This window comes from Calidris pugnax, unplaced genomic scaffold, assembly GCF_001431845.1.
Source record: "Calidris pugnax isolate Ruff unplaced genomic scaffold, ASM143184v1 scaffold103, whole genome shotgun sequence".
NCBI lineage: Eukaryota > Metazoa > Chordata > Aves > Charadriiformes > Scolopacidae > Calidris > Calidris pugnax.
This window is the reverse complement of record NW_015090990.1, coordinates 8,243,286-8,270,646: the sequence shown is the minus strand read 5'-3', so window position 1 is coordinate 8,270,646 and position 27,361 is coordinate 8,243,286. Positions and strand designations below refer to the sequence as shown.

Sequence of the window (27,361 nt, the reverse complement as noted above, 5' to 3'; positions counted from 1 at the left end):
AATTGCTTGGTTTGAAATATATATATCAATAAAGATACATAAAAAGGCAGTAAAAATACATAATTTATTAAGACTTCTCTTTAAACCAAAACAAACACAACCAGAAAACCTGAGTGATTTTTATTTCTCACACAAAACCAACAGAAGGATTTTGTCCAAGTGGCCAAATGGTAACTCTGCCATTTTCATACTACATATAAAATTTATCCTATCCACAGTTTTCCATACTTTGTTTAATTAACAGTCTCTATTTAAGTCACATAGGTAAAACTATGTAAGACAGACCACAGTAGATGGCAAATGATCAGTATGTCCACATCCTTCTCCTTGATGTCCAGTATTTCAGTCCAATTGCTGAAGAGAAGCAAGAAATGCTGCATCCAGCATTAATGACAAACTGGTAAAGACTTGAAAAGCCAATACGGGCTATAGGTAAGTCTACAATGTTATGGAAAGAAAAGAAATAAAACCTCATGTGGTAGTACAAAATAAATCCTGCCTGAAAACAGCAGTTGACTAATTACTATGTATGAAGTACTTAAATAACATCCAAATTGAAGTCTCTGTAGTTGCTGTCTATGTCTTTAAATATATTCAAAAAGTCTCCCTCCTTTTTTACAAAATATTCTTTCAGTTTTTTCAGGGCTTGAACATTCATCATCTTTTGCAGTATCACAGACCATTTGGTAAACATAACAACTGAACCTCCTGTTAGGCTTCTGTTCTATATGTAATACGAGGTCTTTGTCAAAGTAAACTTCATGACTGTAAGTCTGAAACGAGAAAAAAAAATAATCTGGTTGCCATCTCTATTTCCACAACTTGCTAATACCAGTACCATTTTCCCTGGGGAACAAAAAAAGTATTTAACATTAGTGACCTCCGTGATGAGTCGTGAATTTTGTGTGGATACACACAGACTGCTTTTCCAGATAAAGGACAGAATTTCAAAACTTTGAGAGGTTTCCCACATGCCTGTTTCAGGAATATAAGTGCGATTCAGAACGTCTGATTTAAGACCTAAGTTGCTTTTGCAGTCAATGATAAATGAGGTGCCAAAATGCTGATATTTCAAACCATCTAAGTTGGATGTCCACCAAAATTTGAACAACCCATTCCATCTCTCCAAATAAACACACAACAAGGTCCATGCTTAATTCTATGCACAAGTAGTTCAAGTTCAGCCAGTGAGACTATTTACAAGCTGTAAAGTTAAGCTGATGTAACCAGCCAGAGGGTGAGCATTCAAGTTGATAAATACTTCAGAAACACCCAAAGACTACTCCTCCTCCAACCAAAAACCCAAACAAATCAACAAATAAAAAATATCTTAATTTCAAATCACGGAGATTTTCAGTTAAATGAACTACTGTCTGATTGAATATTTAATTTTTTTGAGTTACAGTTATTATTTTGTACAACTCTCATCCACAGCACTTGGCAACACTATTTACCTGCTTCAAATCTGAACAAAAATGGTAGGTAAATGGGTATGGGGAAGCATTAGTGTAAATGAAAGACAGGAATTCTCCTCACCACATCCCAGGACTCCAGTAATGGAATGCTCTTCAGTAGAATCCCATGGTCATTACAATGAAAGTCAAGGTGTGCTTTTCCATCAGCTCCTATTTCAGTAACTGCCACAGTGGATAACAAATCCAACTCATCTTCATAGTCCACAATTTTGAACGTCTTAGGAAAAACAAAACCTCAAGTTTATAAATCAAACATAAATTCACATCGTCTGCTACCTAAACTGCACAGCTCTCTTTCTTTCAGGTGAAAGCAGGAGTGCTTTATAAGAAATGTTTAAAGGACATGTTTGAATGGATGAAAAAAGTAATCGTTCATCACGTTAACATCTAATTCCTGTGTGACTGAAGTTGCATGGAGTTATGATGGCATCGTGGGGCATAAAATCAGTCCCTAAAAGAAAGAGATGATCCAAAGCACGAATGTCAACCAAGGAGAAAAGACAATATACAAGGAGGGGAATTAAGTATTTAAGAAGACAAAGACAGCCACAGAAGAGGAATAAAGAACTAGGAGATTTACACAGTTAATGGTTACAGCCACTGCACCTCGAACAAGAATGACTTCTGGTTAGCTAAACATCTTAAATAATCCATGAACTGCTCTTACTGACGACATCAGTTACCTCTTGTTCTGGGTCATCATCCAGCAAGTTCAAACGCTTTTTTACCACTCGACCAGAAGCTGTTACAGTAACAGCATTGTTCACCTTTGGAGAAAAAGAAAGAAGTGGCTCTAGACTTTGGAGCATTTTAGTTTCTCCCTATCTATTTGACAATGCCTCCATTTCATAGCTTTTGCTTTCTGCTTTTCCTTTGCTTTTGTTTTAATCTCTGCGATCTTGTTTTACTCATTAGCTATGCGTAGCTCTAGTGTTGCTATCCCTTCTTTATGGGGGCTCATGAACTTGGTGGGTTTAGTTGAGATTATTACTGATGTTTACTCATATTCAGAGATTCCCAGTCCTGTAGAGGTGGCAAAGGTTCTCAGCTACCGTTATTTTTAGAAGTGACTGGAGCCAAGATGCTGGAATGAGAATTAAGACATTAAATCACTGCCAATTTGTTTCTTAAACTCTTACTTCCAGAAGATGGGGAAAGAAGCATCTTAAACCTATACAGCTGCTTCCACTGGGCATCATTAACACCAGACACATTCAAAACTGGGGTCTCAGTGTCTTAATGGAAGTCAAAAGGAAAAGGCATAGCACAGACAGGATTATAACTCATACTTCTTTGCTCTTATTGCAACACCAGTTATCTAAATGAATTCTAAAAAAAAAACCAAACAAACCAACCATTGCAAGTCATTAAGTGACAAAGCTTATCCTTTCTGGATTATTCAATGGAAGTTTTATTCCTGAGTTAGTGTAGATTTTTCATACACAAACTTTTTTTCTGCAGAAGCTTCAAAATTAGTGTTACTGATTTCCAGGGACTTTACAGTACTCATAAACTATAAAAACATGTTTTTCTGCAAGACATAACTTTGTATGCTGAAGAAAAACAACAGTTCCAGGCACTGCAAAAAAATTGTCTTCACAAGTTTGCTCTTTGGTCTTTTTGACATTTAGATTGTCTTTGTGATTTTTCTATCACAAAAGATTTCATGAGGTGATTTAACAGCTCATTTCTACCAAGATCATCCCCTCGCCACTTGGTTCTACCTTTCCGGACTCTTCTGACCCACTGGTGGTTCACTTCTGTTATGTTCCAGCTCATCAAGCAAGCCTGAAAAGTACTCACCTTTTCTGGGCTATTAGTCTATTATTTCAGTGCACTGATTTGGCTTACCATGGGCTAGATGAATGCCAAACCTGTCACAAGGGAGTGACAGATGTGCATGGCCACAAAAAGAAACATTTTGGAAGTAACATATTGTCTTTGTTGTCTTATGAAGACTTACCCCTAAATTATGAAAGATTGAAGCATTTCTAGCATTTGTAGGATCAATTTACCTGAGCACCTGAGATGCACACATATCATCTGGTGGCACCTTCTTTTGAAGGAAATTTGTCACCAACTTTTAATTACATTTTGTATCAGTGATACATGGTTATACTGCACATCATCAAGAATGCTGAAAAGACAAGACTGGAGGTTCCAGAAAGTTATCCTACGAGTTTTCAAAGTGTTTTTTTCATACAGTTTAAAGTCCAGTGAAGACACGGAATGTCTTTCAATGAACTTTGAATTAAGCCCATAAAACACAGTGATTACTCACACACACAAAACCCCTGTGTATTGCTCAAAATCATGTGTTGTGATCTGGACACTAAACTCACACAGTTTTCTCTGTTGGCCACAATTGTAAAATCTTCTGCAACCTCCACTTGATCTGTGCTATTTTTAACTTCCTTTAGCTTCAAGACTCTACAAAAGGAACAGAAATGACAAAATAAACCATGTATTCTAATACACCTACTACAACACTTCTATATTTATAATTTTAAAAAATCAGGTATACTAAAACATCAGAAATAACTGAAATTGAAATAAATTATTTTTAATTTATGTTTATCAGTGAAATTTGAACACAGTGGTCCTTGAACATTTTTCATAACAAAGTCTAGTGTTGTCTGCCAGTGCCCACACTCATAATGCAGAAATCTGAAGATGTTTCTACCAGAACTTCTGATTCTGACAAATTACTAAGTGTTACAGTTTCTAGGGCTTGATGAGTGTTTCACCCTGAAAATTTTCAAATTACTTCATTTATGCAGTTATGCAACTTCTCCTTAATGAAAATACATTTGAAAAAAAAAGGCTCATACTTTATCAAATTTGGTCCCACGTGGATTATTCTACCTGACATATCTGGATGAAAATATATCCAGTCAGGTTCCAGTGAACAGCATTTCATATCCTGTATGCCATTTTTTGCCTGAAGAAGGAAGGGAAAGCTTAGAATATTAGTATTTTGAAAGTCTCACAGATGTAATTAAAGAGGAAATACTGAGCTCCTCTGCACATACCTCTGAAGGTTTTTAAGTATTGCTCCTAATCATGACCAGAATGGATGGCAGTGGAACAATAACAATAATAATAAAAAAAAGACTCTTCCAATTTTCAAGATATTCCATGGAAGAGTTTCAACTTTTTAAATATGCAATAAGCAACGAACCTGTACCACAGCTATACATGGTCCTGTCTCTCCCGAAACTCAGCAAAATAAAGATTTAAGGTATACTCTGCAAACATTTCAACAATTCCAGCAATTTGAGTGTGAAAGACATGACATGAGAAAAGCATTAGCACAAGCTTTGACTTGAGGCTCAGCCTCTTTTGTGCAAATATTTGTGGAGTGTGTAAGCCTGGGAGAGCTTGTGATTTCAGCTACAAGCTGGTCAAAAGCTTAGGATTTTGGCAGTGGCGTTTTTTTGTTAAATTTAGCTGACCCTGATCATTCAACTTTTCAAATGTATGAACCCACACAGAAAAAACTAGGTGAGAAAGAATCGCACAAGTCCCTTTGAATCAAAATTGATCTTCAACTATGGTTGTGAAAGATCTGGTTTTAAAGTAGGAGGGGGATCATTGATTTGATCAGGCTAGTAAAAGAGATGAGGACATTTACAGATGCAAAGTTTTTTAGTGAAGAATCCTGAACTAACAGGCCTAGAAGCTGCTTGTATTACAAAATTATCTTCAGGTCAAATCCAAAATAAAAGCTGAGATGGAGAGTGCACACAAAAGAATATATGATGAATAGTACAGAAACAAAAATAATTAGGAATGCTGGATTAAACTGAGTAATAAAATCTTTCTAGGGAGAGAGAGAGAAAGTACAAATCAGGGATAAATTACAAACATTAAGGAAATTTATTCTGCAATTTTTTAAAACTTAAAATGTTCCTTTAGTCATGTCATTTTGTAGACTGACTGGTCAGAAGTGCACGAAGATGTTACCATGCAAGGAATCAGGTAATAAGATTCTGCCTGAGCTTTAACTTTTAAGCTGAGAATACAGCGCTGTGTAGCACTAACAGTGCTACGATTCTATTGGAATGAATGAACTATCAGAAGCAGTCCTAATGCAGAAGAAAACACATTATGCTGGATAGCAGATGCAACACTGTGGGTGATCCCTGTGAGAGCACCACACTGGAAAACAAGGATATTATTACCTCAAGCACTACTCAGAAGAAGAGATGAAGACAAACATGATACACATTCATTTCAGAGAAGCTGCTATCTAAATATATTACCAAAGCATTGTCTTTCAGGGAACAAATATGGAAGACTCCTTTATGTTTTTTCTTGTTAGGTGTGATGATATAATGCCAAGGGTAACCTCCAATTTGAAATGCATTCTCCAGAGAAGATGCTTCAAATAGCAAAGGTGGGGTATCTGCAAATATTGTGTAATGTTAACACCATTAGTAGCAGAACAATCATAATTCCATTGATCCTTATAATTCAAAGTTCCAATACAGCTACTGATTCTTCAGAACTTTTGAAGACTGGTGGAAATGCATTGGCTGTGATCTTTTTTTCTAGCACTAGCTACACTGCCTCACCTAGCATCCAGGCACACATCTGCAATTCCCAGTGGAAGGTTACTGCCTTCTCAGATTTTCATGCTGAACTGCTCTTCTGATACTTATGACTTACTTCATTCCAAATGAACTGGATAAGCAAAGACGTAGCAAACAATTAAAATTAATCCAGCTCGTCTGGATGACAGAGGATACACATATGAACAGATCAAAGAGCAAATCAAAAGGGTCATTATTCTGTTGGGAAAAATAGTGATAAATACAGGAAACAGGCTACCAGCAGCAATCTCGAATAACAGAATTAAATGCAGAAAGATACCTAAATCTGAATATTTCTTCTCCTTCTGCATAATAAAACAAAAGAGTGTGGACCACAATGAATGCAATCTGCAGCTGAGTTCATAAAAATCAATACAAATCTAGGAATTTTTGTAATTAATGGCAAAAGGTAACCAGTTTTCCCTTCAGTTCACTTGGGGTAAATTATACAGATGTAATATGCCATTCTAAGAAGTCTTCTGGGTACTAAATACTAAATGAGAGAAGCATCTATGACCAAAACGGACTGCACAGAGCTTTACAGCTTTCAGCAACTAGCTAAATAAAAGCAATTTCTACAGCTGCTATAACTGAATCAATTTTAGACTGAAGATCAGCTCTTTCTAATAAAAAAAAAATTGACAAAATGTGGAGAAAATCTGCAATTACAAGGGGCATTTAAGCAGGCAGAATATAAAAACCCAAGCTGAATTACTGTGAGGAGGACAAGGTTCTTATCTGGACTGCTGTGTCTCAAAGGTCTCATCCAAATTCTGACTTGTTCTTGTCCTGCTTAGTCTAGATAATTATCCAGATCCTAGCCAATGGTGCCAAGATGTCACATGACATCAGAAATTGTGTTTCCATAGTGCTTTTCTCTCTTCCCTTCATTCATGTTTTCAACAATTTTTTCATTTAGATTGCAAGGGATTAGTTCACTGCCCAAGGAAATGAAGTCTTTCCTAAGCTGGGAAGTGGCTGTCTTCTAGTTGTCTTTTGGACTAACACGTAAGAAATGGGAGATTCTGTGCAGATATAATAGAGTACAGGTTATAAAAACCGAGGCATCTGCTGAAAATGTAGAGAATGTTGAAGATGGAGGCCTAAACAGAGGACCTACTGGTATTAAAAGCTGCCAGAAAATTAAAAATGAGTCATTGACATTTTATTTTTAAATAAAGCATATATAGCAAGGGTCCTCAAGAATTCTGGTAGATGGACTAAATGATAGATTCCAATGCATTTCAATAATACATCAATCCAAAGGAGTACAGGCTGCTGACAGAATATGCCTTTCTTTTTATGTTCATTTGGCAAAGACTTGCAAGATTGTAGCCACCTAAACCACTGTGATAGCCTGACTCTGCTGCTTCAGCTCTCTCTGTGTCACTTGCTCTTGTTGCTCAACACTTCCTGGGCTCATTGTTTGTAAACCCTTTCCCTAGCACTGCCAGTTTTCAATCTCCAGTTGAGCTGCTTTGTTCACTTCCTTAAAATTCTCCAGTCTCATCTAAACATAAAGCCATAAAGTTGTTTCTGGCAGTGCTAACAAGTATTTGTTCTGTATGTGGAAAAAAAAACCTCAGTAAAGTATCTTCCTCACTGTTTTTTATGAAATTACTGTATCCTCTAATAATAAATCAAAATACAGTTTTAAGTTCTGGACCTTTCAGAAAGTGACATAATGAAGATTTATAGGTACTTTTCCATTCCTTCTTCCTTCCACTGTGATCAAAATCAAATTCTTTATCAGTCAATGGCTGTAAATGATGTGGGAGATACATAAGTTTTGATCTCGGTACACTTCCTCTTGGGTATGTACCACACCATAAAACTGGCACCATAATAACTACCATCCCTTCAGACAATTTCTGTAGGGAGGCTAGGACTAAATAAGCAGGATTTTACACATAGTTAAATTATAGTAAACACAGGCTTAAACTCTGAAACTGTTAAAATCTTGCTCACTGAAGCATTATATTACATGAACAGTCATTGGGCCATCTCGTTCTTAAAAGAAAACAGCTCAAAAACCACAGGAATGCAACTCTCTGCAAAGAGCAGCCATGGCAAATGTCTGTCATGAGTTCAAAACTTCTTAACCACAAATTCTTGAATATGATTCAAGATCAAAAATGTTTTCTCCAGTGCATTGGTTTTAAAACTCAAAACGGAAAAGTACAATGATCTCTAAGACATGAGAACAAATCTGGTACAGGCTTCCTATTAAACCTCCCACAGCATGTTTTCCACAGGGCCCCTGACATTACATTGTGGGTTTGCCGACTCAGACAGGGAGGAAAATGAAGAGAAATTTCCCTTTGCAGAACCCAAGACATCAATTATAGTAGCCTATCACTTTGTTTTGATTAAACATCGCGTTATAACTGAAAGTCTTCACTATATAAGTCCATATTTTATCTTTGTTTATTTCCTCAGGTTTATGTAATTCTGGTTTGGTTTGCCTGTTTTATCTGACACTGTTTGCAAACAAAAAGATCAAAAGCATTTTTTTATGCAGTCACCTGTAAAAACCTTTTAATGCAGAAACATTCAAAATTAAAGAAATAAAAATGTGCATATTGGTGAAACCTGCTATTTTATTTTTTTTAAGTGCCTCAAGTGTGAACTTGTGAGAATGTTTTTTTAAAGTAAAAAAAGTTTCAAAGGAAGGCTCATTCATTAAGATTCTTAGCACCAAATTCTAATCTCAAATGCACGAACAGAAATGATTGTTTGATTTCAGAGAAATTGAAGTCATTATGTAATGCAGAACATTAATAAGTTAATGACTTGAAGCATATGAATTGTTTTTAATAAATAAATTTGTTCTCATCTCAGGAATTAATTTTATTGAAACTGGTGTATTTCTGACAACTTAGAATTATGAAAATGCAACTCGGTCAAATTGGATGCTGTCTCCTTGAATTCCCTCTGCAAATGTTTTCACATCTTTAGCTTACATACTGTATTCTGTTTCTGGGTGTTACTAACAGCTGCCCCAGTCTTTCCTCTTTCCCAAGAGCAGTTGTCTCTCAGAAATAAGGAAGGGGCTTCCACTTCATGCATTGCTTATGAAGTTTTCAAATAGCTCAGTTGCTGTACTAGTTTTCTAGGTAAGTCCTATATAATTAATTCTTGTAATTAGAAGTAAAGCAAAGCACATTTTTACTATAATGTAAACCGAGAAATAGAGCTACAGCACAATATGAGTACAGTAATTTTAATGTTTTTTCTTAGTGTGAAATAAATCATAATTAATCCATAAAAGCCACCAGCAAAGATAATACAAAGATCGTAAATACCTGTTATTTTAATGTTACATGGAAGACCAAATGGATACTTCCCTACAACTCCCACTTGTCCATTCCAGTTGAATTCATGTCCCAAATCAAATGGCTGTTCCATGAACTAAAATAACACAGAACAATTTAGCATTATTAATGCATATTTACTTGTTGTTTAGTTGTACTGCTCTATTACTACCACAATCTTTATCTTGTTAAATACTGCTTGAAGTCTTATTTTTGAATTAACATTTGATTTTTGATTGGAAGAATATAAACTCAAAAGTCTCACTGCAGTTCTGTTTCAGATAAACAATCTACCATGCCCATCAGTTTCTAACCTTAACACTCATCTGTAACTACAGACGAGGTGTGTAAAGAAGAGCACACCCTGGTCTAGAATTTAAATATTTCCTCTCTATATGCATTTAAGTGCCTGTCTGATCCTGGATCTCAAATCTTTTATGACCTGTAACTGGTGTGGGTAGAATTTTCTGATCGTGGATCCATTTGCGTCTTCCAACTATAAATAGATTTAGGCAAGAACCCTACCCTTCAACACATTCCGCATGTACCTATGGGGCATTACATTAATATTTATGATTTGTTGCCCTAAAATAACATGGATTGTATGAAAAGTTTTGTATTTCATTACCTGTTCACAGATGGCCTGGAAGTTATAGAGCCTGACCAGCCCCATGCTATGCATTACAATCAGGATTCCATTAGAAACAGCAACATCTGTCACACTATTACCAAATATCTGGGAAAAAAAAATCAGAATAAAAATATTCTAATAGGGAAGAATTAATTGAGAGACAATGCAAAATACTGACATTATGTCCTTAATTCTGCAATCACTTTAATTTTTCATTCTGACCAAATCTTATATGCTCAGTGTTTTAGTTCATTAAGTTTTCTGTAACTCATCTGTTCTGCTGAGTTTCTGTAATACTTTGCACTGCAGTAACACCTGAGGTTAGATTAGTCATATTCTGCAAGTAGATTAATTCTCTAATCAATTCTCAGTGTATCTTCATATCATGTTACTCAGTTATTATAATACATGAATGGATTATATTACCCAGCATCCCACAGGAATGTTAGCAAAGCTAACAACTCAATCTAAAAGTCCTGATTTCAGATCTTCTGTTCTTTCTTCATCACTAGGGTAAAATACTAGTCTAATCATGGTTCTATGACTGTGTACAGCTGTACTAAAACTTCATTATCCAGCTGTCACAGAGCACAGGATCTGAATTCAAATTAGACACACACACAAGAAGCTGACTTACTCCTTTTAACAATTATGCAGTATTCACTTGTGCCACTGCTTAACACATCTCCACTGAGAAAAACCCAATAAACTAATTCTTAGTATTTAATGAATAACAACACATGATGTTCATATTTTTTTTAATACAGATGCTTGGAAATATAGTTTTAATTTCTTTAGTCTGAATCACTATGTGAAAAAGCAATTAAAACAGGCTTAAAAACAATTTTTTAAAAAAAAGAAACTCAAAAGCTGTAATATTCCTAAATCTTAATACTATGAATGACCTTGTGATCAGTTGTTTAGTCCTGAATGATACATTCAGTCCAGAGACCTTGTCTTTTAGTCTTATAGCTCTTTCTCAATACATTTGTTAGTTTAGGCCCCAGTGTCTTCCAGACTCAAACTCTAAAACAGTCTTCCAACCCTAAACTTTCCTTTCTATCCTTGAGACTTTACTGAACTCAGAATTGATTGTGGGGACCATCTCAGTAAAGCAGATGCATTAGGTGCATTCTGCAGCATTGAATGGTAACCCTAATCCTAACTCTAATCTAACAGATTTCACTGCTCTGTATCAGGTTTGGCATGACATTCACTGGTTGCTTCCTCTGCTGGGTGTATTCCCAAATCCGAAATTCTGCCCTGACATTATTCCTAGCTGTAACAATTAGTGTGATGGGTACTCAGTACAGGCCCAACTGAAGAAGTATTCTTTTAGACATTCTGCCAACTATGACCATAATGAATCTGGCATGCGATTCTTCAACAATACCTTTCATACTGGTAACAACAGTTTTTTTCAGTCCTAAAAACCAGTTTTGAACAGAACAACACACATGATGCCCCTACACCTTCTTGGGCCCAAATGAAAAATGTTTAACCCCATTCCTTCACTTGCCAGCCCAATCTTAATTACAGTTTCAACCCAACCCAGCACCAGCTAAAACCCACTGATAGCTCTGGACCCCAAATGAGACTGTTGCTCACAGAGCTTTGGTGACAGAGTTTGCATGTTTGTACTGTTCCATTTAAACGTTGTATCCAGAGTTCTCTTCACTTAGAACAGACCTTTTTTTTTTCATCAGAACAGTAAAACTTACCATCAGGCTTGACGTTTCCAAATACATACACTCTTACATACAGGTCACAAACTGACCTCAGAAAGGTTGTTTGCTCTTGACTGATAGAACAGGACACATATTTATATTTTGCCATTCAGTATCAAGATAACACAAGTCTGAAACATTTGCAACTGCACACAGAATTGATAGGCTGTCCCTCTCTCCCTCCTCTCCTTGGAGAGAGAGGAGAGAGCATCTGTTGTTCACCTCAGTGGCCAGTCCAGCTCAAACCACTGTTACTAGAAGTGGGTCAGAAGCACATCTGTCTGTCTTTAAAGAGGTGAAAAGAACTCTACAAACATTTTAGGATTCCCTAATTCTTATCATTGCTCTAAGTAAAGGCTAACGTCCTTCTACAAGTCAAAGAGTAATCCAATAGCAGAATGCATTTGCATTTTCTCTTCCAGTCATTCAAATGAAGAATCCTCCCCCCAATGCTCCTATCAGACACAAGAAGAACATTAGTGCTAATTAATGTTTCAGGGCACTATACCTTCATAAGCTCTAAATATGACTTCTGAAATTCTGGGACAATTGCCTATACCATGCTTCTCAAACGGCTACAGTACAGATCACAATTAACAGTGGAATTAACTTACCTTTTTGTTTATTTCTAGCATTCCAATGAATGAAAGAGGCAACACTTGGAATACAGCAAGATAGAACAATACAGACTGTTGGATACCTGCCTGGGAAGGAATAACAATACTGAATATAGTTATTATACTTGAATAATCTTCATATTCCACCATAATAACAAAGCATAAAGTCTTCATCTCTGTCCTTGTAATTTAATTGATTTTGTAAAAATCTAAGAAGTTCAAATTTTTTCAACCAACTTACCTGTCGTGCTGCTGCAGGAAGCTTATTCTGAGCTGACTTTACAACCATTATCTCTTGAGGAGTATCCCAGCTCAAATACCTATTTGTGACAAGAAAGGCCTATCTTAACAATTTAAAAATAATTTAATAGTAAATACATTATTTCACATAAAATATAATCTACTGTAAGTAGGCAGATCCCTGTGTCCAGGCAAACTGTTCAATATCTGGTTCAGGAGAGGTACCTGAAATTTTTGCTGTTTGCAATATTGCAAAACCCACAGAACTAGGAAAGGCTTATTCCATACAGGATTGTGAGAAAAATTCTGAAGTGTGAAAATTTTTCTCCTTCCCTTCACTAATCACCCCTTTCTTAGCCTTCAGCCTAAAGGAAATAATTTCTTCTGAGAACTGAAACAAAGATGCAGATTACCAGAAGCAGTAACTGCTCTGCTTTTAAAGAGCAAACCAGCTACCCTATGAAGAAGAAGAATGCTTGCAAGTTAAAAATGGATTAAACTTTAAACATATTTTTCTTATATTTTACGAAGTTTCTTTTACAGCTCTTAAAGGTCCTCTCTTGGTATGCTGCTATTGCAATATTAAAGGCTGTAAAATTGTCAGAGAAAAGCCAATAATAGCTTAGCTTTTGTGGCTTTTGCAGAACTTGATACCAAATTTGAGACCATAATGCTTAAGCTGCTGAAACTCTTCTATAGAAAGCATGTGGGAACAGTACTGCAGTTAATCTGCTGGACTAACAAACCTGAAGTCAGCCATAGGATAGTGCCAAAATAAACATGAATGCCTTTCTCCAGTATGGTACTAATGATGTTAATTATATAAAGCCTAGTCGATGTTTAATACCTGAATTTGCAACAGGAACCAGCAAGGTATATTTTCTCCAGTATTTCTCCACTATCAGCAGAGAGACGTAGAAGCCAGTTCTGCACTGTCAAGACTATCAGGGAAGATTTATAGTCTGATGGACTTGGCAGCATTTCCCCCTACATGACAAAAGGTTATCAGGAAAAAGTTTGTACCAGGAGGATACATAACATTTTGGCACAGTAACAAGAAAACAAAAGTTAATACACGTTCCTCAGAAACTAAAGGTGGAAAACTGCCTGCTAATCACATCAGGATCTCTAAACTCATGTCTGTGCTAAATAGTCATCTGACTATCACATAAATAATCTGTTGTCCCACATTTTGCAAGCCAGTTACCTTTTCTAGAAAAGACACATTTTAAAACTTCCTTGCCTTGCAAAAATGAAATGTAACTGCTTATAGATCTAATTGACACCAATCTTGAAGAGAGAACTAAGTATTGCAGAACAAGACATCCAGTGGTAACTCAACAGTAACTGCTAAGAATGGTATTCACACTGCTTTATTTTTAGGTACCTCAAGGATGGGGCTAATATTCCTAAGATGGATGAGAGGAAAACTCCTCAAGGAGGAGGGAAATTACATGATCTATTAGCTAGTAATAGCAGAATAGCTTTTGGGCAGAGTTGCTTTAATGGTTCTTCAGTTTATCTGCTTTTTTTTTTATGTCAACAGATCCAGTAAAAACTAAAATTCCCACCTACTGCCCTTGCTAATTAAAAAATAAAGAAAAATATTAAAGATAATTTATGCTGTAAGGAATTACAGCTAGTTGTATAAACATAAAGGCACTGCTTTTACAATCATAAAAGTATACCTCTAAACATTTAGTCAAAATAAATAAGCACGTTGCAAATTTAAGTGACCTAACTCCATGAAAACAATGAGAAAATAATTCCCAAGGAAAGAACACTCTATTCTAAATATGTTTCACTGAAAGATATGATTTTTTTTGCACAACAATGCTCTATTAAAAGGTAATCTTACCAGTGGGCATTCCAATAATAAAGCATCTTCTATTTTTTCTGACTTAGAACACTTTGGCTTTTGATAAAGTATTCTTGGCTCTCGTGCAATGCTGAAGAAAAATGATTGCTAATCATTAGTCTACTTTATGAATTACTTTCTACCAACAAGTCATTTCATACAATTTTATAAATCCTCCATCTTTTTAGGCAGGTCAGAAATATAAACATCTTATTTTTACTTTGTAAATATAAATGGAAATTGCTTTCAAAGTAAGACCCAATAAACAATAGTTAGCATAACATAATATTTAAAAGCTAACCTCTGTAATTTCCGATTTGGTGATTTCTTTGCTTTGTTTTGAAATAACAAACTTAATAGTAACATTCTTACTTTAGTGACATACATTATAAAGAAAGTGTATTCCAGAAATTAACCTTCTCCTCAAGCTCTTCCAGTGTTGCCTTTCAATAATACAAAGGACTAGCATCATGTACAGACATTTAGAAAAAACATCCTAGAATAAAAACTTAGCAGTGTGCACAGTTTTTGCCTCAGGGAGAGGATGAGACAAAGATAAACCTGAAAGATGTTGGACGGGTTAACCCAGTACTGGAAAGCATTCAGACAATCTAGGAATAAACCACCAGTAAGTAGATTTAGACCTCTGCTCTACATGATAGATAAATTTAATTAACTCTCAGTGGTTTACACTGACAGAGCAATTTGTCTTTTATGTATCATATGACACTGTCTCAAAACTGTTCTGACCACAACTTACTTAGTAAAGCAGTTCTCCAAGCCCCTGCTACCTCCCTCACAAGAGGGATGGGCAAGGACAAAGGACAAGGGCTGGTGTAGGAGAAGGACTTCCCAGCCTCTACCCTGCCCTGTGCTGCCTCCTAAGCTGTGCCTCTGCAGCTGATCATGGAATAGGAGAGTACATCAGATCAGAGAACTGATCTCCAAAATACATCAACAAAAGCCAGCAGGTACTCTGCACACTGTACTTTTACATGAACAATAATTTACTCCTTTAACATAGAATTTATAGACACAGTACCAAGCTTGTTACATAGGCTGATTTTGTGACACGCTTTTTAGCACACTGCCAGTTACCAGATCACAAAGAAGAACTGTTCATTTGGCTTTTTAGTGCAAAATTATAAAATGCTGATAATCTTCCACTCCTGTTAGAGTGCTCTGAAAGCTTACAGCATCACTAAAATTAGACTTTCCTCCACCAAAGCAGGTGACACATTAAGACACAACAGCATCTGAGTGTAATTTAACAAAGATTTATGTAGCTGGTCATTTTTTGTTCCTAAGTAAATTCCAAGTAATTCACAGGGGCTATTTGGATGAGTAAAGTAGTAACACTTTACTGATCAGTAAAGTAGTTTTAGAGTAGTAACTGAGTAACAGTGTTAAAACTGGAAGCCAGCATAACTTTTAATTGTAAATGTATTACCTGCTAATACAGCACTGGTAATTGTCTAAGTAAATTCTTCCTCTTTCATATGCAATAGGAGATGCAGAATGAGTTGTCCAAACGTTCTTGAATTTAGTACTTTCCTGAAACAGACAGTGGTTGTAACAGTGATGGCTTTTGTAACAAACCTTGCTTTTAGAAAATATTTTATTTGGCTCCTGCAGCTAATAACTTACTTTAATTGAACCTTTGCTGTTCAATAGATAAAGAAATGTAAAAAAAAACCAAACAAAAAACAACCCACAAATTAAAAGACATCTTAAGGGAAATTTTATCTTTTTTAAAAAACAAAAGATCTTTTTATTAGCTATTATGAGCAGCATGGGTAGTGAATATTTTGTAATTAACTTGCCTGCATTAAAATTAAACCCGGCAACTAAACTTTACTAGCAACTTTTAAAATAAAGGACAAAACTCGCCAGAGTGTAAATATGCACATAACTGCACATAACTCTTTTATATGTAATTAATTATATTTACTGAATACCTGACTCAATTCTGCTGTTGGTGCTTTGTGTGAAAGGTAGAAAAACACGTTTACAGTTATTTGCAAAAGGTGCCTGAAAAGTTAATGGGATAAACTGCACACATAAAGTTTCTTTTGTGTATTAGAGACATCAGGAGCTGTATACCATTAATGAAGAATCCAGTCTTACAAAAAAAATAAGTATTTCTGTAAGTCAGATGTACTCATTTTTATTTCAATAAACCTTGCATGCCCATTGTTCCAGTAGACACTTTAGCTGACTTCAAATAAATATATGGTCCATATAACACAATTACTAATTAACTTCCACATATTCACTTTCAATGCATTTCTATCAACTACTGCATGGGAGCAATAATTGTTTTGATACAATAATCAAGTTCACTTTAGTCTGTAACTGGTTTAATTCCTATTTTTTCTGTAACATAAATTTCACTGACACATTAGGGGTATGTTTACCTGAAGACCTCTACTGATTTTGCTTTGTTGTGAGAATCTAATTCAAATTTAACACCGATTCTCCCGAAAACACCAGGAAATTAATATTGGTATTAAATATTAAGCCACCTTAAGGGAAGGAATAAGCGATATAAAATCTCATAAAAGACTACTTTTAACATGATTGTGAGATTTGCAAGTGCTTCGGCGGTTTTTCCAAAGCATCATCCTCTCTACATTTCTAGGTTTGGGCCTCATTAAATGAATCTCACTATTTCGAACTCTCTTCGGCAGAACGGCAGCCTTTTTCTCCCCAAAGCTGTGAGCCGGCGGGACCCAGGGACTTCTCCAGCCCCCGGCTTGCGGAGGGACGCTCAGACCACCCCGGCCGAGAGCCCAGACACCCAGGGGATGGGCCAGCGCCGGAAAGCATCGCTATTACCTGACACATTATCTTTCTGAGGAGTCCCAGGTTTTTTCTGTGGGCGACACCCGCATCTCTGGCATAGAAGCCGTGGGCCCTGCGGCTGAGGAGGCGGCAGACGCTGTGAGCCCCGGCCGCCCGGGAGGCGGCCCTCCTCCTCCCGCCGCCGGCGGCTGCCTGCGGGCACATTCCCGGGCCTGGGGGCAGGCTGGCCTTTCTCCCCTGCTGCTGGATCGCTCTGGGCAGGGCGAGCAGCCTCGCAGGACCCGGGCCCGCACCGGGTTTCTCTCAGCCCCTACCCTGCCCGGCGGGAAGCGAAGCGGGAAAAGGCCCGAGCCGGGCCCGGACTCCCGGGAGCCGCAAACTGGCACCTTCCGATAAGGCTCCAGTGCGGGGCCGGGGCCGAAACTGAGCGCACCCGCCCGGCCAGGTGCGCACCGCGTCTCCCCCGCCGCCACAGAGCCCAGCTACCACGAAACGCCAGGCGACAACGACCCCGCCACCGCCTCCCCCCGCTGCCCGCCGGGGACTGTAGTTTTCGCGGGCGGAACGCCGCGGCGGGCCCGGACTACACCTCCCGTCATGCCCCGCGGCAGCCCGCCCTCTCCCTCAGGCGCCGGGGGCGGGCCGCGCTGAGGCGGGCGGCGGGGAGCAGGGCGGCTCTCCCGTCGTGTGGTGGAACGCCGCAGGGAGGACCGCGGGGCAGGAGGAGGGTCGGTCGCTGCGCAGAGGTCGGTGAGAGCCGCCGGCGGTGGTTGCCTACCGGTGCCCGGCCGAGCCGCCCACGCAGCGGGAACCCCTGCCTCAGGCCGGGCTCCGCTGCCCGAAGGGACTGAAGTAAACGCAGTGCGCTTCGGCGTGTAAATGGAAGCATTTTAGTCGTTATTTTTTAAAAAATAAAAGCAGGGAAGTTTTGTTAGCGATAAGGGAAAGTGGGAACTTCCATCTCCTTTCTCTTCACGGCGGAGAGCGGGGGGTTCCTCGCGGGCGGGCACCTGCGAGTGGCCCCCAGCCACCACCGGGGAGGGTGCGCGGTGCCGCTGTGGGGGATGGAGGCTGCCAGGGCTCGGGGGGTGGCGGGTTTTAAAGGGTTTGTTTAAAACAACTCCAGGGTCAACGGCAACTTCTTGAGATGTGTGACACTTCGTTTTTATATTTTTAGAGCTACGTCCCAAAAGCAGTCGCTGCCGTCAACAGCTACTTGCCAGCAGAGCGACTGAAGCCCGTGAAAAAACTCGTTTCCCTTCCTTGCCAGAGGCCAGGCACCCAAATGGGGTAATGTGGAAGTTGATGACCATTTGTTTCCCCGTCTGCTCTTTAGCATCTCTGAGTAAAACCTTTGATCTTCGCTGATAGCGTAACAAAAGACAGATTCCTGTGATTTTTCTAGTGCTTTGCAGTTATGGATGAAGTGAGCTGAACACACAAACGGGGTGGTTGCAGTGGCGCCTCCGAAGAGCAGGCTTGTGCTCTGGGTCCTGGCCGGTGGATCTAGGGTCTTGGAGCTGACAGGGCAGGTTCCACCTAAGCAAAGTCCACGTGGACATCCAGAGTCTTGCAGGGGTATAAATAAACGAGGCTCTTCAATGTAAATTATAGACAGCAGTAAAATTCATGTTGTTCTATCTTTGTTCTCAGCATCTTTAATAAAAGAAAACCACAGTTTGAGACAAATCACCTTTTGTTAGGCAATACGGTTACATCTTCAGTATTTTGCAGAAAATAGGGTTGAAAAGCAATTTAAGTGATTGAAAGATATACTTAGATGATGTTCTAAGATAGATATCTAAGATAGACTTAGATATATGTTCATATATGTATACATAAAGTCAACACAGCTTTTTTTTTTTTTGCTTTTTTTCCCCTTCTTCCTATGTAAGCCACGGCCAGCAGAGGGTGCACAGGTTAACTAGGAAGCCTTACTTCCCAACTATGTTTACCATTGATGGCTTCCTCTTAATGTTAAACTTGTGAATAGATTAATTTGGTAATTCAGTTTTGTGTTGTATTATGCTGTATAAATAACAGGAAAATACGTGAATTACCTCATGGAAAAAGTGAAAAAGAGGAAAAAAGTAGAGGATTGCACAGAATGCTTACATATTTAAATCCCATATCCTACAAACACTCATTGATATGTGTAAAGACAACTTTTCTGTAAAGTTAAACAACTGTACAGATATTTACAGGATTGTAGCCTAAAGAATGATTTTTGAATTTGCCTCTTTACGTTATGCAGTATTTAAGAAATTTGTACTGACTGGTATCTTCTTCATTTCTATTATCCAAATTATTTTAGTCAATAATATTTATAATTACACTATTTCTGAGTGTGCCTTTAGTAATTGTTACAAACATGGAACAGTAGAACAATTAACAATGAAAATGTTTTATTTTTAGTTGCATTCTTCAAACTGTCTTCATTAGCTTAAAAACGTATTAACTAGTATAGTTGATTCCTTCAGTACTGAGGAGAAAGCTTTGCTTCCATTGTCTTCTGAGATCAATAGATGCATACGCCAACAAGAATTAATGTTGCCGTTCATAGTCTCAATTGAAGAATGCTTTCCCTGTTTTCCAGGAATGGTATGGAAGCTTCTTAAAAATAAAAGAATAAAAATAAAATTATAAAATCTGTAGTTTTATAAGATACTGCAAAAATTACTTATATAGCAGAATAATTCCAACAGGAGTATCAAGATGGAGAACAGTGGCTGAGAAACAAAAAGTTAGGAAATTAAATAATAATTTTTTTTTTTAACTCTCAAGGATTTTTAGGTCTCTGCTTGCCCCTAATAGTTGTTTGTCTGCTTTCTTACTTTTAGAAGTTATTATATAGTACCTACATACATTATTTTATCCCAAATAACGTACCTTCAAGTTCTGTTGCTTATCTCCTGAATGTATGGTGATTCAAGTAAATGTTTTCCGTAAATGAGTAGTTTTATCTCCATCCTTCTCTCTCTCCCTCCCTCTACCATTGTATAAACCATTTCCTCTTTGCTCAACTCTTTTTTAACAGGCTACCTAGAGGGTGGTGTAAGAACAGGCTCTTCTTACTCAACATTTCTGTACCTGTGTTTAAAATCATATCTGGTGGGGTTTGTTTGTTTCTGTCTCCTGTTGCTTTTTAACCAGTCTTAACTGCTTTGTCTCTACAGGAGTCAGAATAAATAAAAATAATTTTCTTGTTTTTATTTATTTTTCCCCTTGATAAGTCAGTGCTCTGCAGTGGTTTTACTGAAGCTTCTGTGTGCCCAAAGGGAGGTCTGCATCATTCCTGGTGATGATGATACATGAGAAAAAAAAAAAACAGTTGAGAGTTTTAGATCTGCTGAGTCTGAAAAGTTGTGAAATATTCTGTTCTTTCAAATGTGCACAATTCTTTTGAAATATATAATAAAAGACTAATTATGAAGCCCCAAGAGGGCATGTTTAGTCACTTGGTAGAAAATAATAGCATTAAACATTCACTTAATGAATGAGTCTGGTTGAGAGTAAAGCCCCTTCCTTACCTCCCCGATTTGAAATATTTATAAATATTAATACTTATGTATTTTAAAAATAACTGCCAGTAATTCATAGTTATACTTCCTGTGTTACCATTATCTTGAAGAATTTTTCACTTTGTGTCTATGATTGCCATTTGCATCTGTTTGTATAAGGTGTTCTGAGTTTTGATAGCATTTGAGGATGATAAAACAGGTCAGCTACGCTTTACAGGAGAGCATTGGGGATTAATTGTCGAATGTATACATAAGCCCCCAGGTGACAAGTAGAAGTAATTGTATGGAGGTCATTGTTTCCAGGGTACTCTTCTGTCTAGAAATGTAAAATGAGATGTGCATACTCTTCCTTTTTTTTTTTTCCTTCCTATTATTTTATTTCTTTATAACAGAGACTCTACAAGTAGGCTTAGTGATTGGAGATGGAAGAAGTTGTTAGCTTTAGAGTTGGAGGTCAGTTAAATGTCAAACTGTTTTCATCAAGTAAGTTCAATGAACTAGGTTCTCAGACAAAAACGACAGGTTATTTCAGCTCTGTTGTGGGACTGGTACTTCTCAAGGATTTTACTCATCAGTGAAGTGGATTGCATATGTTTTGGTGTGTAATTCCCTATGTAAAAAACGAGATTAGAACAGTTCTTTTTCCTATATCTTTAGTTTTTCCTCTGTGGATGTGACTGCTCAGAGGTTTTAATGCCAACATCAATTAGAAATGTATTATTTCAGGTCTAGCTGGCACTTGATATGTGTACCTTCTGTGTGTCCACCTCCTGAAAGCTGTACTAAAGATACTGTGTTAGATTGTTTGGGGAGGGAGAAATATTAATGCTGTTTTCTTAAAGTTTCTCAACTAAACTGAGGACCTGATCCGTATTTGTAACAATGACTAAATTCTAAAGGCTACAAGGTAGTGCTCTGTTGGGAGAGTCTTCCATATTGCTTTTCAGTGTGGTTACCAAGTACATTGTTTCTTTAAAGTTTTTTTTCTGAAAAATAGTTGTGCTGCCTCAAAATATAGGCATTTTTAAAGAAATTCATTATATTATCCTTAAAGATGAAGATTGAATTGCTTTAATTAATAATCAAACTTAAAGCCTTCCTGACCGTGGCTCTCAACTCCTAATTCTTTCAGATACTTCTTGCTGTCCTGGCTTCAGGGTGTATATATATATTTATATCTTATCTGACAAAGAGAAAGATTGTTTGCCTGTTTCATTAACAAAACCAATTAGAGAAACAATTGAGCACTGACTGGCTTCTGAAAATGTAATTTAGGCTTCCAAGTCATTTAGATGCTTTTTGAACTTTTAGTTGCCAGATTGCCCATTAATCTCATGATCTATGGAGCTCTCAGGGATATACATGCACGTCTCCAAGGAATTGCTGCACATTTAACACTGGATGCAACAGTAAACTTAAATCCCCAACCTACCCCACTCTCCTTGCATTTTCTTGATGTTTCAAAATTTATCAGCTGAAATTGTGCAATTATCGCTCAAAGGATCACATTCTCATAAAAAGAGCTGCATCTCTGGATTTTACTGAGGCAAGATCATCTTAGTCATCTGACTATAATTCCCATCTGTGCATCTTTTCATATTCTTACTGAGATATTTAGAAAACCAAGAAAAAATATGTGACTAGCCTAGCAGCTGAATCATTGTATTTTATGTTGAATATCAATGCTGGCACAGGAAATGCAAGATACTATCTCAGGTCTTTTTGAATGATTGAAGGAGGAAGAGGACTTGTAAACAGTTTGCAATGTAATCATGGAATCTTTATCCAGGCAGTTCTGTAATTTAATAATAATAGTAGTAGTAATAATAATAATTATTATTAATATTTTAGATCAGACCGGGGTTTGGGGTTTTGAGGGATTTTTTATTTGTTTTTGTTTTCAAGAGTATTGCCTTTATGTAATTTACACATTTTGCAGAAATTCTCACGGTGTGTTAATTTTTGTGTCTCACAATTAGTATTTCATAATATTCCATATATGTTAAAAATTATGCATTGTGTTATGAAAAATGCATACATATTTCCAAAACCAAGGCATGACCAGTTTGTAGTAATTAACGTGTAAACTGAAATTGTTTTAGTTGCGGAGCCACAGTTTAAAAAAAAAATCTGTAATAAACTCGTGATCATTAGAAGAAGTTTTAATTTTTTGTTACCTTTTCACTTTATGGTGGTGCCCCACGTCGTAGTAACACTGCAGTCCCAGCAGCCAAAATTTATCAGTGCTTTTATTTGGCATTGACAGCCAAGAGGCAAACCCCATTTTATTTAATCTTTGACAAATAAAAAGAAATTTTAAACTTTTCTCCTTTTTTTTTTTTTTTGTGTAGGCTTAAACTGAATAAACAATGCCCTTTTTAAAGTATGACTCATTCAAAAGTACACCTTAAATGAGGGATTGTTCTTTTAATTGAAGTGATTCCTTTGCCAGGCTTTGTATTGATGTGTACAAATTAATCTTTTTTTATTCACGGTACAAGACTTGTGATCAAATAGTACTATTTTCCTCAAGATAAAAATCTTCATTTTGTAACCATTTTGCACAGAATGTTTTCTAATGATGTCTGTATTTAAACTGTGCCTGTTCTTTTGTAACTACATTTTGTATTTCCAGTGCATTAAATTTGTATGTGTGATTTATACAGAAGCAGCTCTCAAAAAAAAAAAAAAAGACAGGAAAAAAATAGGACTAAGAATAGTTTTTAAAGTCATATGCAGAGCACTTGAAGGAAAAAAGAACAAAGACACATCAGGGTAAAAGTAGTAGGAGGGGTATTTCATTTTACTCATCTCCTAGAAAGCCTGCATTAACAAGAAGATGGAAAAAAAGCCCCAAACCCAACAAGACAAAATGCTGGTACTAGCTACATACACTTGTTATGTTTCATTATTAATACTGTATGAAGAGATTCCAAGTAAAGTAAAATATAGCAATATAAGAGAGAATTATACATGTAATAGAAAAAACTCAAGCACTTTATAATTTACATTAACAGCAGTTTAACATTTAAAACCATTCATTTCAAAGAGGGCATTAAGCAGGGATCAGGAGAATATATGGCAGAGATTTTGGAAGGCTTTCTGGTGCATAATGTTTACACTTAAACAAAAATAAGATCTCTCATTTCCTATCTAAAAGTATAAAACCACAGTGACAGTTCTAGAATGAAATTTTTTTGAAGACGGTTAACTAGTGAGTGGGGTGAAAAATGTCAGTCTCAATGACAGTACGTACCCACTAGAACAAGTGGTTTCTTTACTGATCACTTCTTGCTTGTCTTCTTAAAGGTATGTCAAATTTGGTTTATTGTCTTACTCTGTATTTCTTTCCCCCTGCCCCCCACCTGATAGGACTTTGAAATGAAACCAAATAATTTGTCTTTCATTTTGTTTCATTCCAGTAGCCTACTTTGGGATTATTTGGGCTTTCAACACACTGAAGGGATGTTGTTATTTTCTAAAAAGCATTTCAATTGATATGATAGTAACAGATTATTACTAAAGTTGATATTGGTGCTTGATTATTTGACCAGTTTCTCATGTAAGTGACATAAATAACTGAGTTACGGCAAAACTGTAATTTGAGTTAATTGTGTTTTCAGGTCTCTGAACAAAATGAATTTCATTACAAGGCTTTCTGCTTTATGTCTGAGGAAAAGCAAGATGCATGAGAGGCACCAAAGTAGTAGACGACCAGCTGTTCCACTTGGATCACGGATTTTAACTGATCCCTCTAAGGTTTTTGAACATAACATGTGGTGAGATGTTTCTTCAAGGCTGATTTTAATGGATTTTTGTATATTAATTACTATGGTGAATAATGGGGAGCATAGTGGTGTATATAACAATGGACTGCCAGCATAGATGTTGACAGGTAGTGCTGGAGAGAACTCGAGACTGTCACGAGCAACCTGACCATTGCAAGTTCTCAGTGACTTGCATAAAAAGCTGCTGAGCAAGTAGCTAGTCATGGAATGAAAGGCAAAATATTGTTATAGATCAATAATGATTTAGGAGACAGAAAGTGCAGAGGATAAATAGTCCATGTTATAATGGCAGAAAGTTACTAGTTAGGTAAAATAATGTTGCATACTGGATTAGCACTGTATTCTAAAATTGTCACCATTCCAAAAGGAACATGTAAATTACTTGTATTCTTCTAAAGATGTACTGAAGATGTTACAGCAGAGATTTCCATACAGTGCACAATTGCCAAAAAGAGGAAAATTCAATCTTAACATAAATAAGTGATATAATAGCAGAGAAAACATTAACATGTAAATGTTAACAAGAGTAAGAGTTTTGAGAGCAAGGATTTAGAAAAATTAGAAAAGCAACGGGATGTGGCTAATGGTAACCAATGGGTAACATAACGTAAAAGAAACAGATGACAAATTTCAGGGCTTAAGCCTGAAGTTATCTGCAGTTTTTACACCCTCTTCAGAGGTGTTCCCTGCGGGCAATTGTCAGAAGTGCAAGCTTTTGTTCTTAAATGAAGTTTCCAACCTACTGGGTTTTTTTTAAGTTATTATTCTTTTTAGTAGTCCTTTTTATTTGTTAATTGGTCCATTTAACTTTTTGATCTAAATTATTTCAAAAGTTTCTCTAATAAAATTCTGATGAGTAAAAAGATCTTAAGAATATAACACAGAAGATTGTCTTCTAGTTAATAAACTAATATCTTCATTACCCTTTTTAGTCTCTAAATTTGGGCTTAACTCATGAGGTAAGATATGCAAATACATCTGTCGCCTATTACTGTTTTCTAAACTAGATGTCCCCAAGCCATGGTCCCCAACACATACCACCTTAAGGCCAAATCCGGAGTTACCTATACCGTGGTGAAGGAAGCTGGAAGCTGGCTGGTTATTGTCTTAAAAGAGTGTAAAATTTATCTCCATGTTTAATAAATCTATATGTGGTGTATTTCTAAACATCTTCCAGACTCAGGACCTCCTGCTTGGTGGAAAAATCCTTTACTGATTCAAATGTAGGCTATATAGTCTAAGTAGGAAAAGATTTTAAGAAAAATGCTGCCCTTTTTCTAGGATAGTGTACCTCGATGAAACTCAGTTTTGTTTCATTTTTTAAATTTTCTTCCAAATAACTGATAATGTGTAGCTTCCATTTTTCTTGCTAGCATTTGGTGACAGTCTAATACAGAGTTATCAAACTGTGATGCAGGTGTTTGGGATGGATTGTGAAGATGGGATTGAAAGGAAGAGGGTGGTTCAGAAAGTGGATTTGAAGATGAATCCACATAGCTCACAAGGGGAAACAGGTGAAACTGAGTTGGGGCAGAGGCTGCAGGGAAGTTGCAAAGGTCTTGATAAATCAAGCACCTGGCCATGAAGTGGGGGGAGGTCCTTGAATCTGAAGCTATCTGAACCAGTTGAGTTATCAGTAGGGAGAAAAGGGGGATCAGGATGAGTACTGTCAGGGCTAAACAGATCATGCAGGGTGAGCATAAGAGATACATCTTCCCTAGCATTGATATTTGAGGAGTTATGTCCTTTTTTTTTCCAGTCATCATCTTTGGTACTTCATAAAGTGGCATCCTTCTTTTTGCCTGTGTGTGAATTGGCAGGGAGCCAAGAGCCGCTACCATTGCTGCTAGGAATACTAAGTGAATTAAGTTTGGGAATTAATGCTTTAGACATTTGCTGTGGTGCTTTTCTGGCATTTTGAGAGAGAAGTAATAAATAATGCTAAACATTGGAGCAAAAAATGTCTGCTTCTATTCGGGTTAGTAATTGGCATAGTTTTTACATGTTAGTTTTCAGAGATAATTTAACCCTATGTTAGCAAACAAGTTAATGGAAAAGGCCTAAGTTGAATAAGCTGAACTGAAAGTAGCATTGCTTGATCTCGTATCAGGCCCACTCATGTTAACAGGTCCTGGTGTGGTTAAAATGGATAGCTTGCTTTGCTGATGCCAGCATTAAGCTTAAAACACTTCCATATTTAAATACTTCTGTGCTTAGAATTCTTCTGTATTCTGTGTTCCTGCCAGCTGGTATTGCTGAAGGAGCCACCTCATTTGAAGCATCCCAACTATGTAAATAGTTTGCAGAAGAACTATGTTATGTCTCCTCTTTTGCAGATTTTGGTGAGGAAGTGCTGCTGCAGCCTTTTTGTTTGGGGTCTTCCACATAGAGATTTCTAGGAAAGAGCCAAAAGATCTTACTTCAGCTTTATGAATTTCCAAGGAGAGACAAAAAGCAAAAAAGTTGTTGATGAAGATGCACGACTTCAGGAACCTATAGTATTGCGTGTAGAGCCCTTAAGAGGTCTACACGATGATGGATTAAAATTGATCAGCTAAAGCTATACTCCAGCAAGTCGTCTGTCAGAATTGCTGACTGTATGTTATTGCCATCTGAATACTCCTGGTTTTCAGCTTGCTAGAATAGGCAAGGTCAAAAGTGGTGACAGCAGTGAGGGAAGCAAGTCTTTCCAAGAGGATGGCTGCCTAGTAATTCTTTGGTCATTCAGTTTTATTCTACCAGGGCACGTCTGTCAGAGCCTTGACACTGCACAGGAACATTTGGTATATG

General features: G+C 37.1%; 2 protein-coding genes across 2 annotated transcripts in view; one reads left to right on the top strand and one right to left on the bottom strand.

Annotated features, from left to right (window-relative positions):
- Positions 1 to 45: 45 nt before the first annotated feature.
- On the bottom strand, positions 46 to 17,746 carry DCAF17 (DDB1 and CUL4 associated factor 17). The gene is made up of 14 exons (XM_014954731.1): positions 17,296 to 17,746; positions 15,908 to 16,011; positions 14,458 to 14,548; positions 13,447 to 13,586; positions 12,601 to 12,679; positions 12,357 to 12,446; positions 10,013 to 10,120; positions 9,376 to 9,481; positions 5,741 to 5,883; positions 4,307 to 4,416; positions 3,818 to 3,905; positions 2,159 to 2,242; positions 1,537 to 1,692; positions 46 to 773 (listed from the first exon to the last, which is right to left on the bottom strand). Exons 1-14 carry the CDS (start codon positions 17,464 to 17,466, stop codon positions 585 to 587), a joined length of 1,659 nt encoding a protein of 552 aa, XP_014810217.1. The 5' UTR covers positions 17,467 to 17,746; the 3' UTR covers positions 46 to 584.
- Positions 17,747 to 17,900: 154 nt separating this feature from the next.
- METTL8 (methyltransferase like 8) overlaps positions 17,901 to 27,361 on the top strand; it is a 28,891-nt gene continuing 19,430 nt past the window's right edge. Inside the window, exons 1-3 of the mRNA XM_014954345.1 lie at positions 17,901 to 18,008; positions 18,440 to 18,552; positions 24,407 to 24,562. Of these exons, the coding sequence (XP_014809831.1) occupies positions 18,548 to 18,552; positions 24,407 to 24,562 (161 nt within the window). The 5' untranslated portion in view covers positions 17,901 to 18,008; positions 18,440 to 18,547. The remainder of the gene's footprint in view (positions 18,009 to 18,439; positions 18,553 to 24,406; positions 24,563 to 27,361) is intronic.

Bases quoted from the DNA above. Each gene is read 5' to 3' on its own strand.
- DCAF17 (XM_014954731.1), bottom strand. From the start codon at position 17,466: ATGTGCCCGCAGGCAGCCGCCGGCGGCGGGAGGAGGAGGGCCGCCTCC. The intron at 14,549-15,907 runs GTAATACATTTA...ATTTTTCTTCAG, and splicing joins TACCAGTGCTGTATTAGCAG to CATTGCACGAGAGCCAAGAA. The intron at 3,906-4,306 runs GTATGAGCCTTT...TTCCTTTTGTAG, and splicing joins GTGGGACCAAATTTGATAAA to AGTCTTGAAGCTAAAGGAAG.